This window comes from Rhinolophus ferrumequinum, chromosome 20 (assembly GCF_004115265.2).
Source record: "Rhinolophus ferrumequinum isolate MPI-CBG mRhiFer1 chromosome 20, mRhiFer1_v1.p, whole genome shotgun sequence".
Lineage (NCBI taxonomy): Eukaryota > Metazoa > Chordata > Mammalia > Chiroptera > Rhinolophidae > Rhinolophus > Rhinolophus ferrumequinum.
In genome coordinates this window covers 8,439,044-8,455,655 of record NC_046303.1, presented here as the reverse complement: position 1 = coordinate 8,455,655, position 16,612 = coordinate 8,439,044, and the positions used below count along the sequence as shown (strand labels likewise).

General features: G+C 39.7%; 1 protein-coding gene across 3 annotated transcripts in view; it reads left to right on the top strand.

Moving 5' to 3' along the window:
• Window positions 1-7,738: 7,738 nt before the first annotated feature.
• Window positions 7,739-16,612, top strand: part of SEPTIN7 (septin 7) — an 87,571-nt gene continuing 78,697 nt past the window's right edge. The window contains exons 1-2 of one of the 3 annotated variants that reach the window (XM_033088602.1): window positions 7,739-8,014; window positions 13,236-13,240. In XM_033088602.1, the coding sequence (XP_032944493.1) occupies window positions 7,954-8,014; window positions 13,236-13,240 (66 nt within the window). In that variant the 5' untranslated portion in view covers window positions 7,739-7,953. Of the gene's footprint in view, window positions 8,015-9,521; window positions 9,524-13,235; window positions 13,241-16,612 lie in introns of all 3 variants that reach the window. The other 2 variants (XM_033088603.1, XM_033088604.1) reach the window with 2 other exon arrangements.

The following is a 16,612-nucleotide window of genomic DNA, read 5'->3' as shown; positions in this document are numbered from 1 at the left end:
CTGACCTTGAAGACTACCTTCAAGGTCTGTGGTCTCATGGCAAAGGTAACTCATGGTCATGTTAGCTCACAAATTTGCAAAAACGGCTCAATTTTCCAAGAGAAAACATTTTGTCTAGTGCTCACTGACAGCATCTAAATGTCTCTGACATTTAGCTCACACCAAAAACATATTTTGAAACAATAAGCATTGAATGAACACTTTTATCAGAAACAAGGATTTCAGAAGAGTCTGCTAACTTGTGTGCCATCAATCGTAAGAGGGAAGAGTTACATTCAGACCATATGTGAACTATAGGGCTATAAAGTAATCCAGTATCATCTGCAATACATCTGCTGCATTTAAATTCAAATTTGAACATTTGTAGTTTCAACAGTTGGTATTGTGGCCTTATATATTGCATGAAAAAATAATATTTGAGGAAGATTTTGAATTTGATAGGTAGCTGATTTAGAGTTATAAGGTCTCTTCCAACTCTTAAGGTATTAGATTGTTAGAACACAAATGTAGCCTTTTGGAATAAGAACTCCAGGAGGAAATACCTATAGTTCAACGCTTGTGTTTAATGCTGTATTCCTACCATTTTGGATGATAAAGATGGCCATTATTTTGGTTTCACAAAATCTGTTTATTTATAGTGGTTGGTTGGCAAGCTGTTATCATTTACTGCCAATTTTTTTTTTAGGAGCAAATCAAGTGAAAAAAGCTTGTCAACTAAAAACCATAAATAAATCTCAACCACGACTCCTTCCGTGAAAAGGATCACATCATGACTAACAATTAACATACACTATTATATGCTTTTATTTTTATTTTTTTTAATTTATTTTTAATTTATTGGGGTGACAATTGTTAGTAAAATTACATAGATTTCAGGTGTGCAATTCTGTATCACATCATCCATAAATCACATTGTGTGTTCACCACCCAGAGTCAGCTCCCCTTCCATCACCATACATTTGATCCCCCTCACCCTCATCCCCCACCCCCCAACCCCTTTACCTTCTGGTAACCACCAAATTACGTTCCCCAGATTAATTTTCAAACCCGTGGCCATCCTGTGGTCACCGACTGCCCTCCAATCCCCTCACCCTCCCCCCCCACCCCCCCACCCCTCCCGCCCATCTAGCAACCCTCAGTTTTTCCTCATTGTCTCCCAAACTGTTTCTGATTAGTTCATTCACTTATTCTTTTCTTTAGAATCCGCAAATAAGTGAGATCATATGGTACTGATCTTTCTCTGTCTGACTTATTTCACTTAACATAATGTTCTCTAGATCCATCCATGTTGTTGCAAATGGTAAGATTTCTTTCTTCTTTATGGCTGCATAATACTCCATTGTATAAATGTACCACAGTTTCTTAATCCAGTCATCTACCGATGGGCATTTTGGTTGTTTCCATGTCTTAGCTTATATGCTTTTATTTTTAATCAGATGCTTAAGTATCTCCCTAAAATTGAATCCAATCACTGTCAAATGATCAGAGAGATATAGTATAAGAAAGAGGCTATTTAAGTTGTTAGGAGCCTCACAAAGCAAGGGAGTAATTACATACTAGTTAAAACCCATCACTAAGCATTTCTCCTCCACCAATCAGTCTCCATGGTAATCCAATGCAATTGCTTCACATAAAGCGAGAGCTTCCTCTGGCACAGGCATTTGCTTCCTCTCTGAACTTCCTGTTTTCCTAGATATGTGGTTCGCTGAGGTGTGCCTTCAGGAAAGTCACTCACTCAGAGGTCTGCTAGGAAGAATGTTTGGAGAGGGTAGGTTCCAACTATGTGCTAAAACGATAGCCTTGTTCTAACCTAACGCGCATCATCTATGTAAACTGCCCTAAGTTCAATTCGATTCACTTACTAGCCTCTTATGTAGCAGGAGGCATTCAATCGTTGCCAAAATCAATATATTAAGTCTGTTGAAAGCAGTTGGTTTCCCATAGAACCATGTGTCCCTATTCCCTATTTCAGTCAGTTTGATTCACTGATACAAAATGCCAAAGGGAGTTGGCAACAATGGCCCTTTCCACTTATAATAGATTTTATGTACTTTGGATTTTCCTCCAGTATTGTGCTCAGTGGAATTTTCACTGTGTAATCAGATTGGAGAGCCCTACAACAAGGTGCTGACTGGCAAGAAAACCTCAAGGTAAATGGCTTCCTCTCTTCCCTCAAACACAGCGGCAACTGTGCTGCCAGTCTATTAGCAGGGACAGTGAGTGCTCAGAGCAAGTGGGGCTCTCCTCTGTGTTAGAACCAAGTTTCCAGGACAGCCTTGGAATTTGAAAACTCCTTGAGCCTCCAGTGATAAGTTGAGATAAATCAGGCCTCCTGGGGCAGTCAGGATTCAGACATCCTATTTCTGCTCTGCTTTCTCCCCCACTCCCTCCTTGGCTGGTGGGAAAAATAAAAATCCCTCCTTCTAAGGTAAAGAATTTAAGAATGGGAATTATTTGTGAAATAGCTATTTTGCTGTTTGTTTAAATGTCTGGTCTTCAGGTTGCACAGGTCTCTCATTTTCTTTGGTTTTGTTATTACTGCTATGTCTTTTGGCTTCTCTTCCTCTGTGGGGTGAAGTTTGATCTTTCCAAAGGAAGAAGAAGTAGGAGGTTTTATTTTTTCTAATTCTTGTTCATTAGTTGTATAACCTTGCAAATGTACTGTACAGGTTCTTAATCTATAAAAGGGCATGTCAATATTTGTTCCCTTCCATTTGCAGAACGGTAACACTGTCAATTATTTTAGATTCTTTGATCTCAATAGAACTTTGATTACTATGCTATTTAATTATTAATTTAACATTGGAATGCACTATTCATTTTCAAATATTTAAAAGATAAATACAAAAATATTTAAATCATACTTACCTCAATTCCCTGTGTTTGTCTTTCATAACACTTAAAAGAGATTTCGTGGATGGCACACTATTTCTCTTGAGGAATATCTTGAATTATGATGTTTCCTATTCTAAATCTGATGTGAACAAAATATACTCCCATATTCATTCATATAAAACTAGTTTCAGCTTTTGAATAAGTTGTATCATCTTTCATTTTCATAAGGAAAAAAGTTTTAGTTAATGGCTCTTTATTTTCCACATCATTTCTCAATCCTCTCCTACTATCTGTCCTTCAAAGAGGGAACAAAAAGCACTCAAGGGCTTTTTGGATATTTGGATATTACTGTTAACAGGGAAATATTACAGATTGCCTAACCCACTTCATAAAATACACACTTGAAATCTCAAGCGCCTCCTCTACCACCCAACCTATGCCTGCTAAATTTTGGCATTGTAGAAAACAGGACAGACTTGTTCTATGAGAAGTGCCATCTCACTTATACTGTCACTTCTGAGTTGGCTGGCCCTCAAGGAAAACCTTCATATAGACCTAATACCATCCACAGGTCCTTCTGCTTGCACTAAGGGTAAAAGTACTTGAAAATTGTAAAAACCATCCTACCTTTTCATTAGACCAATGTCTAGCAAATAATAATAGAATTCGGAACAACAGAGAAACAAATCTCTTCACCTGAGTTCTTATGTACTGGAAAAGCATGAGGTCTTTGAAACTTGTCTCAGGCTTCTACAAATTCTGAGGCCTTGAATAAATCACTTCACTTCTCTGAACATTGGTTTTCTCAAAAGATGAGGGTAATATCTATTTTACAAAATTATATGGATTAGATTAGATGGATGTGAAATGGCTGGCTATAAAAATTCTCATATTCAAGTCAACTATCAGATTGTAATAGGTAATCCTGGTTCTACTATCAAAGCTAGAACGTTGGTCCATATTTATCATAGACAATTACCAAAATAACACTATTCGTATAATACACCATAGTTTACAAACCACATTCACCTAAAGAATACTTTCACTTATGCATAGTCAGCTATTAAGTATATTTTTGCCTATTCAGATGTTAATTTGGGCATTTGGGGGGAAGCTTTGATTAAGAAACATTAAGCAGCTGCATGCCAGGGTTTTAGCAAAGTGACATCATTAATTATTTAACACATCTACATTGAACATACATATAATATGTGCTGGTGCAGCAATTCTCAAATACTTGGACTCAGGGTGCTTTTACATTCTTACAAATTATTGAGGACTTCAAAGAGTTTTTGTTTATGTGGAATATATCTATTGATACTTACTAGAAATTAAAGCTGACAAAGTAAAAAAAAATTTATTCATTAAAAAAATAACAATAAATCCATTATTTGTCAACATAAATATTTTTATGAAAAATAACCATATCTTCCAAAACCAAAAGAAATTAGCTTCTTCTGAAGAGTGCCACTGTTTTACATTTTTGCAAGTCCCTTTAATGTATGGCTGAATATAAGACAGCTGAATTATTTATGTGTTTTTTTTGCATTCAATCTGTTGCAATTATCACACTTCATGTGATAACGCCACTATGGAAACTGGAAAACGCCACTATGTGATTGTGAGAGAATGAAAATGAAAAAGATTATAACACAGTTTTAGTGTTAGAATTAAAATAACTTTGACTTCATGGATCCCCTCGCATCTCAGAGATCTCCTCCAAGGGTTCCCCAGTCCACACATTAACCACTATGCTAGTGCCTAGTACCCAGTTATGACTCAAGAAATATTTGCTAAATTAAATCATGAATACCATACCGTGTGCTAGGTGCTGGCTATCCACAGGTGAACAAGGCAAGAGTCCCTGCTCTAAGGGACTTTAGACTCCAACGAAAGAGACAAGTGTGTGCAAAACTGTGCTATTAGCACCACCATGGGAGTAAATATAAGATACTATGGGTGGGGGTGAGAGGATACCTTGTCCAATCTTGGGAGATCAAGGAAGGCTTTTAGAGAAAATGATGGCTAAGCTGAGTCTTAGGAGAAAGCCAGGTAAGGAATGTAAGTGTAAAAAGGAGAGCAAAGTGTCCCAAACAGAGGGAACAGCAAGGCTTCCTAGGATTTAGAGAGAGGACAACGCATGGTAGGTAGGCCAGAAAGGAGGAAATGTATCATGTATGTTTCCTGAGGAAAAGTCTGAAGACTTCAATCAAGGGACCGACATAGTTTAAGTTTAGAAAGGTCATTGGGTGCAATGTGAAGAATGAGTTGGAGTAGAACAAAGCACCAGGCAGAAAGGGTAGAGAGGTGAGGCATGAGATAATGTTGGCCTAGCTAGAATAGTAGTAGTGGAGATGAAGAGAAATGAAGAGATTAAAGATATACGAGAAGGAAAAGCTGACAGGACTTTCTGAGGGTGGTAGGAGGTGAGAGAGAGGGAGGGAGGGGCTGAGTGTAAAATCCATATTTCTGGCTTAGGCAACTGGGTTGATGATGATACCATTTAGAGACTGGGAACATAGAAGCAAGTATACTGAAAATGAGTTTAGTTTGGGATACATTGCTTTGAGATATCTTGGAACATCAGGACATGTATTTTGAAGGCAGTCAGGAATGCAGATTTGTAGTAAGAAAAGAGAACGGAACTAGAAATTTATATTTAAGAGTCATTCTCACGTAAATGGTCACTGAAGCCATGGAAGTGAAGGAGATCACCAAAGGAGAGTATAAAAATTGAGACAGGAATAAACTGACCAGGACACAACTCTGAGGTACATGGATATTTAAACGACAGACAGAAGATGGAGGTCCTAGAAGTTAAAATACTGTGATATAAAGAAGCCAGCGATCTAGGAGGACACCTAGGAACATGTGGTTTCACAAAGCAAGGAATATAAATGCAGCAGGCCATGATCTCTAGCACAAAATGCTGCAGACGGGTCAAGTAAAATAAGAAAAAGTGTCCACTGGATTGAACAAGGAGGTTGTTAGTGACTTTGAGAATTTCAGTGGAGTGGTTGGGACAGAACCCAGAAGCTTATTGAATAAATAATCCCCTGAGTGAAGCTCCTGGGAAGACAGGAGGAGGACAGAATCCAGAGGTCAGTCACAAAGACATAAAATGCAGAGATCGTGTAGAAATCTGTGTCTCAGACGGACCAGGGGGAGACCTGGTCCTCTGCAATGTTTGAAAGGATGGATGTGGATGCAGGTAGGCATATGAAGGTGGAGGCAGGAAGTTGTTGGGAGTTCCTCTCTGATGGGTTCTATTTTTTTGCTGAGAATAAATGGAGCAAATGGGGACTTAGGAAACAGTAGATAATCAAGACACAAAACAAGCTGTTTCCTTAGATAAAATGTCCTTCATTAAAAAAAAAATTACTTGGAAACATTTCAAGTATACAAAATAATATAGAAAATAATTACAATTTAACACCCATGTACCTAGCTTTAAGATTTTGCCACATTACTTTTGGCAGAAAATAAAACATAGATACACGTGAACCCTCGCTATTACATTCCCTTTTCTTCCTTTCTGGAAGTAACCACTGTTCTGAATTTGGTATCTATCATTTCCTTATGATTTTCAGTTTGATCTCAGTTTCTTACTTTTAAGCTTTTATTTATTGTATACCATATACACCTTTCTACAACCTGCTTTTTTTCTCTCTCAATATTATGTTAAGGAACTCTCAGTTAACAACTAGGAGCTTTAGCTCATCAACATCCATTGTTTAATATCTGTGCATGTCAATTTGTCCAACAATGTAATTTACTCATCCAAACTGTTTCACTAATATAAGCAATACTGCTATGAACACTCTTGTACTGGTTCATAGTAATTTACTTAGAAACATATTTATAAATATATGTATATATAAATCACCATGAACCAGCCTATATATGTATATACCCTTAACATGCAGCTTAACAGTAAAAATAATACATGTGCATGAATTCGACAACGAAGACGCCATTAGTTTTCAAGAAAGGTACAAAAAGCCCCTGGGTTGTTCTGAGCAACGAGCAGCTACTTTCATTAGAAGGCATTTGGAGATGCTCCAATGACCAAGCGACATTACCGCTCCGGTACAAGACCACACGATTTTAGCCCTTGATTCCTCTGTAACTGTTACCCAATACTTTCACGTGTGCCCATTCATTTCAACGAGAGTGTCAACTCTAGAAGACCCAGCCGGGCTCCAACAAGGTGAGCCAACACGAGTGTGACCGTGGAAAGTCCGCAGTAGAAGCTGCAGTAGCCGACCTCTTGGCTGTGCCAGGCCACCAAAGTGACAGCGCTAGGGGAATGGGGGGGCAACCAGGGCCTAATCTCACTTTCTTTCCCGAGTCAAGGAAGTTGAAGAAACGGGGATGAATGGGGGCAACAGACACTTGCCTCGAAGTGTCTCTTCATTTTCACTCACAATGCCGCCAGGTCAGTAGCCAGAGTCTGAGGCGTGGACGCGGCCCCCGCCCTGAGCGCCGCTTCCCAGACTGGCCGCTTCCAGCGGCGCCTCCTTGCCTTACGCCAATTCCGTAAGGAGGCGCCAAGGCCAACCGAGCGGTTCCCGCAGCCTCAAAACCTGACGTGAAATTGCGTGGGGCAGCTCTGACGGCGGCCATCTTTAATTCGGGCAAACCCCCACCCTCGCATCCCACCAGCTACTCCTTCTCAGCCTCCCCGGACTTTTCCCTGACAAACACAACGCAGTTTAACCGAAGAGGCAGTGTTGAAGAAACACGCACAGAGGCCTGACTACCCATAGCCCTGCATGTACCAAATCCCGCCAATTTAAACATGGCGGCTAAACCCGAGCAGCAAAGGAGCGCTGACGCCAATGAAGTCATGCTCGCAATGGAGCAAGGCGGCGAGGCCGGGAGGGAGTAATCTCGCGAGACCCAAGCCAGCCTCCGCTTTGCCCGGAAGCCTCTTCTGAGGGGGCGGGGGGTGAGGTGAGAGCGGGAGTCGGGCGAGAGCCAGAGGAGGAGCCGGTTTGCTGTCGCTTGCGTAAGCGAGGCAACGACGCCGGGCGGCTACGCCGCGAAATTGGCGTAGGTGGCTTTGGAGAATCGGCGGGCTGCGCTGCTCCCGGGCTGGTCGCGGAGGGGGAGGGGATGTCGGTCAGTGCGAGATCCGCTGCTGCTGAGGAGAGGAGCGTCAACAGCAGCACCATGGGTGAGTCTCAGCTTTGGGCCGCCGCGACTCGGGTCGGCGGCTCCCGACGCGGGGGGCTCCGCGGCCGCCGGACGGGGCTGGGGGAACGCCCTGAGGCGAGGTGGGGGCAGCCGCGAAAGGAGGTGGGGTGGGGGCGACGGCGGGCCCGGGGCGCTGCAGCGGCGGGCCCGGGGGGAGGGGAGGCGGCGGCGGTGACAGTTTGAATTGAACGTGACGAGAGCCGAGGCGGCGGCATTTCCTGTGCCGCGGCGGCCGGGCCCGGGGAGCCGGGAGATGGGAGCCGCGAGCCGCGGCCTCCGCATCCCCGAGCGGCCCGAGCAGGGTCGGCTTTGCCCGGCCCGCCGGCTCTCGCGGCCCTGCTTCCCCCGGCCGGCGGCCCCAGCGCCCGTGGCGGAGTTCCCCTCCTGGGGGAGCGGGCCTGGCGAGGAGGTCGGGGATGTGTGTGCGCGCCCGAGGGAGGGTGCGGGAGGGCCGGCCTGGGAGGGCGGCGGCGGGAGGGAGGAAGGAGGATGCACCAGGCTGCAGCTGCGGTGAAGGCGGCGGCGGCTGCCGCGCTCCAGCCGCCGCGCCGCCCGCTCGCTCTCCCCTCCCCGCCTCGCCGGGCTTCCTCTCCCCAGGCGCGGCCCCGAAGGCGGGCGGATGGCGGGCGAGGCTCGAGTGCGGAGGATGAGGAGCCTGGTTTGGGCTTAATTTTTAAGAAAAAGGGGGAAGAGAACGGCTGGGAAGGGCGCCCCCCGGAGGAGTGGGAAGGGTCGCTGGGAACGGGAGGGACCCTGTGGAGATACGGGCGGGTGATGTTTAAGGAAATTGTTTTTTGAAAATATTTCAGTGTTTTCAGATACTCTCTTTAAGGAGCCCTCTCATTTCCTTTCCTCCCCCACGTATTGGAAAAAGAGCAAGGCCATTTCATTCACATTTTCCACTCCTGAGTTCTATTTCATACTGTGTGTATAGTAGGAAAGAAGCCACTGAGATTTTTCTAACACATTTTCCTTCGCTGGGTTACGTTTTGACAGCACACTGTTTCGAATGTGGGTTTTTGTCGTGTAAGGACAGCATGTGTGCCGGCCAGGTGCTTGCTTCGTTAGTGAAATGACACTCCTGTGAGTTTATGGTTATAGTTCAACTTTAAGATTTCTTTTTGGCTTTATTTTGATGAAAGGGAAGAATATCTTCATGAGTGCCCTTTGAGAATCAAAATGAATACATCTAGATTGAGAAGCGTTTTATGGGCTTTACATAATTTATATACATGTAGGTGATAAACACAGTCAGCCCCCGCCCCGCTCAGCTTATAAGCAAGTTGAGGAAGAAACTTTTTAGGCATGAAATGTACAGGTACAGATGAAATGAAATGTATGGAATCCGGATAGACCGAGTGATGGTACCTGAGCTGGACATAAGCAGTCACAAAGCTCGTCACTGCTGCCTGGATCCCTTCTTCCTCCAAATAGCAAAGGAAGGAGCAACGGGGGAGGGGAAGGAAACAATCTTTCATCCCACCCAGCTGTTCAGTGGGTGGGGCTAGAGGAGAGAGGGTTGAGCAGAGCTATGAAATAAATGTGGCAGCTACATACTAGATGGTGTTTGTAGGGTAGCACTGTGCCAGTGTGATGGGTCCTCTTAATACAGTTATTAAAAGTATCATATGCACTCGTAGGCTTAGAGAATTGAAGTTCATAACTGATTGTAGAAATTTATCTTGTGTTTATGTCAAGTAGATTTTAACTTACAGAAAGGATATATTTGTGTAATTTACTTAAGAATTTTTCGTTTCTGGTTTTCATTTGAAGATAAGGTATTCAATACATAACCACATGAACTGTAGTGTTATCAGTAGATTATGTTATAGAAGTTTTATTAAATTGGTTGTTTGGATTTGTGCGTTTTCCCATAGAAATAATCTTAACTAAGTCCATGCCAGAACTTCTAAGCTAGTCTGAGACAAGATAGGACTCCTAAAAAGACCTTAGAACAGTTGTAGAGGGTTAGCAACAACAACACAGACGGACAGACACCCACCCAAAAAAAGCGTGGGGGGGAAGAGGAGTTAGATCTGTGGTTTCCAAGGTCTCGTGAATGTGGGATGGTCGGATGGCAAGACCAGTCAGTGAAGATAGTGGTAGGGAAGTTTGGTTTCCGGCGTCTTATAATTTGATTGTATACATTTTCACTGTGTATTCTAATCAGGGTTTTGACAATGGAGTATTGTTACCTGACTAAATTACCAGTCCAGAACCATGTTTCACATTTTGAGTTAATAAACTATATTCAATTTTTGATTAGCAGTTGAAATTTTTATTTTATTTTAACATTTATGCATTTTACCAAATCTTAAGACAAAACTTTTTGTATGTTTTCTAATGTACTAAGTTTGGATTGTAAATGGCATAAGATTTATTGTACAATGAAACTGATGTAGAGAAAAATGTGTTTTTGCAGAGTAGAATTTTAAGGTAGCATGATTATAGGTTAGGCCTGCCAGATGAGCGCATACTGTTAAATGTAGACTGTTGGTCTCTACAGTGGTGTTTTATAGACTGCAAGTTGAGACCTATTAGTTGGTCTTGAAATCAATTTTGTGGATTTATACTACTGCTTTTTATAAGTTAGGAAAGAAATATTAGGTTGGTACAAAAGTAATTGTGGTTTTTGCAGTTATTTTTTAACCGTTTAAACTGCAATTACTTTTGCACCAACCTAATAGAAAATAGCAGTACATTGCACTCAGTATAAATTTTGGGGCGATGCTAAATTTTGTTTCATAAGTATTGTGTTGGTGCACAATCTTTTTTTTTTTTAATTAAGGATTGTGATTAAAAAACAACTGTAGAAACACTTGGAAGATGTACAGTATAGATGGGTCAAGTCGAAGGTTTTTAAACCTTATTGTGGAAGTTGGAGATCTTGGTGTGAGGAGGAAAGACTTTAAATGCTATCGTGGCTTTTTCTTACTTGGATTCCTTTATTCTATACTCCATATAGCTAGTGTGGTTAGAGAGATTTGGGGCCTACTGCTTGAGAGGAGGTCATCTAAAGCCAGATAGAGAACTACTGCACTGGGTGATGGAGATCCATTGAAGGATCGTAGAAAATGGAGAAGAAAGAAGTTTTTCTGAACCATCTAGTCCATAATTCTTCCTTCTAGAACTCCTACCACTTAATACTTAGTATATCCCACGCTTGGGAATCAGAATCACCGAGGTAGTTTTGTGTGTGTGGTGTGTGTGTGTGTGTGTGTGTGTGTGTGTGTGTATGTGTGTCTGTGTATGCACGCACACGTGCATTAAGTTTTAATGAATTTTTGTAAAATGTAATCAGTACTTACTGGACATACAACATTATACTAAGTCAGTATTTTCCAAAGTATAATTGAACCTCATGCATGATGGTCAGTCAGGGCCCTTTGTATAAGTACTCTATATAGGTGTACCATTTTTAAGTCTTTTAATACCATATTTTCACTGTACTTCTGTGTTTAGATATGTTTAGATACACAGATACTTACCATTATGTTACAATTGCCTACAATGTTCAGTACAGGAACATGCTCTACAGGTTTGTGGCGTATAAGCATCTATGTTTGTGTAAGTACACTCCATGATGTTGGCACGATGATGAAATTGCCTAATGATGCATTTCTTAGAACATATCCCTGTTGTTAAGTTGTACATGACGGTGTATGCATAATGACAATTTATTTAACATGTCCCTTTTCTGGTAGACTTTTGTTTCCAGTATTTTGCTATTATAAACCATAACATGATGAGTAACTTGGGACATTGATCATTTCACATGTTAGTATCTCAGAGCTTTTGATTTCTTTGACACAAGACACTATCAATTAAAGCGGTAGCATTGATGTTAAGTCATTACTACTTTAGGACTTCAACACTCAAGTTCATTCATTTAACAGATACGTGTCTTGTGCCTGCTGCATGCTGGGCACTAGAGAAACTGAATTAAATGCTGTGATAGTAGAAATAGAAGGAGTGATGATTAAGAGCTTAGATTTTGGAGTCAGACCTGGATTCACATCTCTAAAGCTTAACTGAACCGTGGGGAAATGACAGCTTTTTCTGTTTTCTTCTTTGTAAAGGGGGAATCGTGAAGTTATTGGAGAATTAAATGAAAATTAAACAAAATAATACATGGCAAGTCCTTAGCGTAGCATATAACAAGCACTCAGATCTTAGCTTTAAAAAAAAGTTATCAGACTACATGGCAGTTGACTATTTACTGTTCTGCCCTCCATTATAAGATTCTTAAAGTCAAGGACTTACGTTCTTTTCACTTTTGTATCCGCAACCTGTCATTTACTTAGTAAGTCATTTGTGATGTGATTTAAAGGTATGTATACAGTTGGAAGAGTACAGAGCAGGATACCTTTTCCATACTGGAAAAGGTGAATCTAAATGTGGGTAGGTGTGATCAGGCAGAAGCGGAAGGATACTTATTCTGAACTGAGAAGTGGTGGTGGTGTAGGTTATGAGGCTACAGAGGTAAGCAGAGGTCTGCTGTGCTATGCTGAGGATGTTTAAAATATCTTTATTGAAGGATTTTAAGAGAAACATGAGCATCACGATGCTAATTCCAGTAGGAATGGATAAAGCACTAAGGGAGGGAGGGGTGCAGCGAATTGAGGAAGGTTAATGTAGCAATCCTAGGACCAAAAGATGAGGGACGTAACTAAGGCAGTTGCAAAGCGCATGAAGTATAGGGGATGGTTGTGAGGTAGGTGGTATGTGAGGGGATGTAGGTGGTAATGAATCCAGAATATCTGAGCTTTCTGGATTGTATGGATGATGAGTAGGTACCATTTATTGAAATAGGTAATTTAAAACATCGAGAGGTTCAGAGGACATCTAAGTGAGCATGTCTGGTAGAGTCTCAATATTAGGAGAGACATCGTGGATGGAAAGTAAACATTTTACAATTATTGCAAATTTATTCATTTGTGCTTTGACTTTTTATGTTTAGTAATTCAATCTGCCATATTGAACCAAAGCTATATTGTAGTTTGGTCAATAAATTTGTTGGTACTGTTTTTTTTAAGACTTTGTGGTTATTTGTGGTTTGGTGAGCAGAATTGAGGGAAACTGGAATAAAATGATTTATGTGAAACCTCTGCATTCTTCAAAGTTAGACACACTGAGGTCACCAATTTATTGAGTAGTATTAAACTGTTTACTTAAAATTTCCATGGCATGTTTCATAGCAGTAGCTGTTTCAAACTAAGGGTCATGCTAGTGTTTCTTTGCACAGTGACATGTTGTATTATATATTCAAATTGTCCATTCATATTGTAATCAAAGTACTTTCTTTTTGAGGAAGAGTTTGGTATAGATTGTCAATCAGTTTTAGAGAATACTGTAAATATTTTGAGTAAGATCATTATTTGTGTAAGAGGAGACAAAATCTTCATAATAATTTTATCTTAGTACTTTCTGCTTATACTGTTATTAAAATAACCAGTGTATCACTTCATTTGTTACTTGTAGCATTCTGGGATGTAAGGTGATCTAAACAAGGAACATTTTTTCAGTAACTAATATACCTTCAAGCATCAACATTTTAAACCATTTTTAATTTTAAAAAGTTTCATAAATATTCTTAGTTCCTTTTATGATTAATTTGAACAAATTAACTAGGAGGAAAAAACCATTAAGTTATTTCAATCATTGAAAGTTAATTTGTATTCTTTTTTAATTACATATATTTTTTTTCATGGTTGTAATTAGTGGTATATTAGTGGTTAGTGGTTCTTAACTCTGGTCAGACATTGGAAACACTTCCAATGCTTAACACACTTGGAGGCTCATTAATTCACTAGGTGTAAGGTGGGGTTCAGAAATTTTCATCTTTATTTAAGTAATTCTGACAAACCCTTAGAGTTGATAACCTCTGGCGTGAATTACATATTATGAGGTAATATATGTCAAGGTACTCTGTAACCTCTTAAATTTTATACAAAATCAAGGTATTGATGAGTATTTAATATAGTTTTTGGTGTATTAACTTATATGAAAGTTATTTTAAATATGTATATGGTTTTCCAATGTTGATATTCTAATTTTCCATTTTATTATTTTGAAGCATTTCATAGTTTTAGTATTTTAGAATTTTAAGTATTGTTTTAAAGAGTATCTTTAAACAAATCTCTTCTGCCTTCCCCAGTTATTTTCCTAGGATATTTGTTAGTTTAGTGCATTAAACATGTTTTAATTTACATTTCTTATGTTACTGGACACATTTGTTATGTGTAAACTGATTAACCTCCCTAATTTCAGTAGAATATACTGAACTTATTAAAATCAACCATCAGGAATATTTGGTTTTATGCTATGATATAATAATGGGGCTATTAAATAATGTAATATGAGAGTCATTTTTGTTTTTAGCTATACATAACTTTTTACATTTTATTGCTCTGTGGATATACATCTGCCTTCTTCTGTCCTTGAAGTTTGTAGCTATCTAGTTTGCTGTTACAAATCTTTGTTTTCGTTGCTCAGTTTTTATTTTGTGGTTCATTTCTGTATTGAAGGTCTGCTATCCGTTAAGCATTGAGTTAGGTTTCCATTTCTGTTTCCCAGCTATATTCTGTATAATTGATATGCTGAGTGAAAAGGAAATAAAGTAGAAATGATTCATGTTTTATGGATGTATAAAATAATGTGCAAATAGAAAAGAACTTTGGAAACCAAAATATGTAGTCATTGTATAATTTGCAAAGACTATACATATTCAGAGGACAACTTAATAGTCTTAGTTTTCTTGTTGCTGAGAAGGGTGAATTGAGTAGTTAACATCTCTCTCTGTAGTTTAAATTTGGAAACATGAGAATTTGGCATGAAAGAATTAAATTAGTGACCCTAGATAGAATTGTAGTCAGTCCTGTCTTGGGTTTTATATTAAGAGTATAAAAGTTGGTCTAATGCAGAACAGCTAGGAGTTACTTTGTAAGATAAGGTGATTCATTCATCTGTGAGCCAAAAAGATAACTAGAATGACTTAGCTGGCAGGTGAACCCACCAAAAGTAGCCAGGTCTGTGTTTGACCATGGTGTTGTGCTGTTAGATAATTACATAGGTGTCATTCCTTTTTGTTGTTGTTGAAATTTTTGCATAAATTTAAACTTTCTGAAAAGTTGCAACCCCTGTCTTTTTGAAAGTTAAGTATTTGGTTAACATGGAGGGAATGCAAAAGTAATACCACAAACATGCAAATACATCATGTTATATGAGATAAATGCACCATCAACATTAGTACTGGCCTGGAGTAAGGGAATAAGGGAGGAGTTTTATGCTTGATGGAAACTTACTTGAATCTGTGTTTGACGTTTTTGGGTAGGGGTGAAAGATTCCATCAATTTTTAATTGAAGGATGAGTATTCTAAGTATATAGTCACTAGTGGATTCCATTTAACAAATTAGAATTTCACCAAGATGAACAAAGGATATTCTTTCCTATTGAGTAGTTTCCTCATTGGTCTTATTGCTTCCAGTCTCTTCCCACTTCATTTAATATATCTTTGTATGATTATTGTACCCCAATCACTGTTTTCATAATTGGCCTATTGTAGAATTTAAATATATCTCTGTTTATTTATAGGCTAGGCTTCTAAGTTTCTTGTTAAACATACTATTTACAAGATTCTACCAACAAGATTCTAATTTTCTATTTGTAGGCTAGGGCCCCGGTATCTGTTTCTATCAAGCTCCCCAGATTCTTCTGATTACAGTAAGGACTGGGAATCACTTATCTGCAAGATAAAAAACCCAGAGGCCTTGATAATAGCTGTCATCTAGTGCACATTGTACTTACTGTATGGAAGTGCCAAATATTTCATAAATACCTTGCAATAATCTCGTAAAGGTGTTATCCCATTCTAAGGCTAAGAAAGGTTATGTACAGTACCAACCTGAGCATAGCCCTAAGTTACAGGAGATACTGGAATTCATATCCAGTTGTACTTTTACTTTATACTGGCCTTACGATTCTGTGTTCCTTCATTAAAAACTTACATAATCAGGTCTTCCTTGGTTTGGCTTTTTCCTTCTAGTCAGATCAAATCATGTTTTGTATTTTTGCCTCTGCTTATGTTATTTTTTTTTATTAATTTTATTGGGGAATATTGGGGAACAATGTGTTTCTCCAGGGCCCATGAGCCCCAAGTCGTTTTCCTTCAGTCTGATTGTGGAAGGTGCAGCTCAGCCAGTTGCCGTTTTCAATCTTGGTTGCAGAGGGTGCAGCCCAGCATCCCGTGCAGGAATTGAACCGGCAACCTTGTTGTTGAGAGCTCATGCTCTAACCAGCTGAGCCATCTGGCTGCCCCTGCTTATGCTATTATCTATTTTGAAGTTCCATCATCTATTAAGGAAGGCCCAGATCAAAACTATGCATTCTGGGAAACTTTTTCCAACTATCTGAGTCTTTGATGATCTTTCCCTTATCTTGAACTTTTTAAAGATTGCTCTTTTAATAGGTAGGCACTATCAGTTTTTTGTGTATTATGAATTGTTTATGTTTAATATTAGAAATATTGTTTGTGTGGTAATATTGTAGTATTGTGATGATTGGCATGCCGTTTTGAGC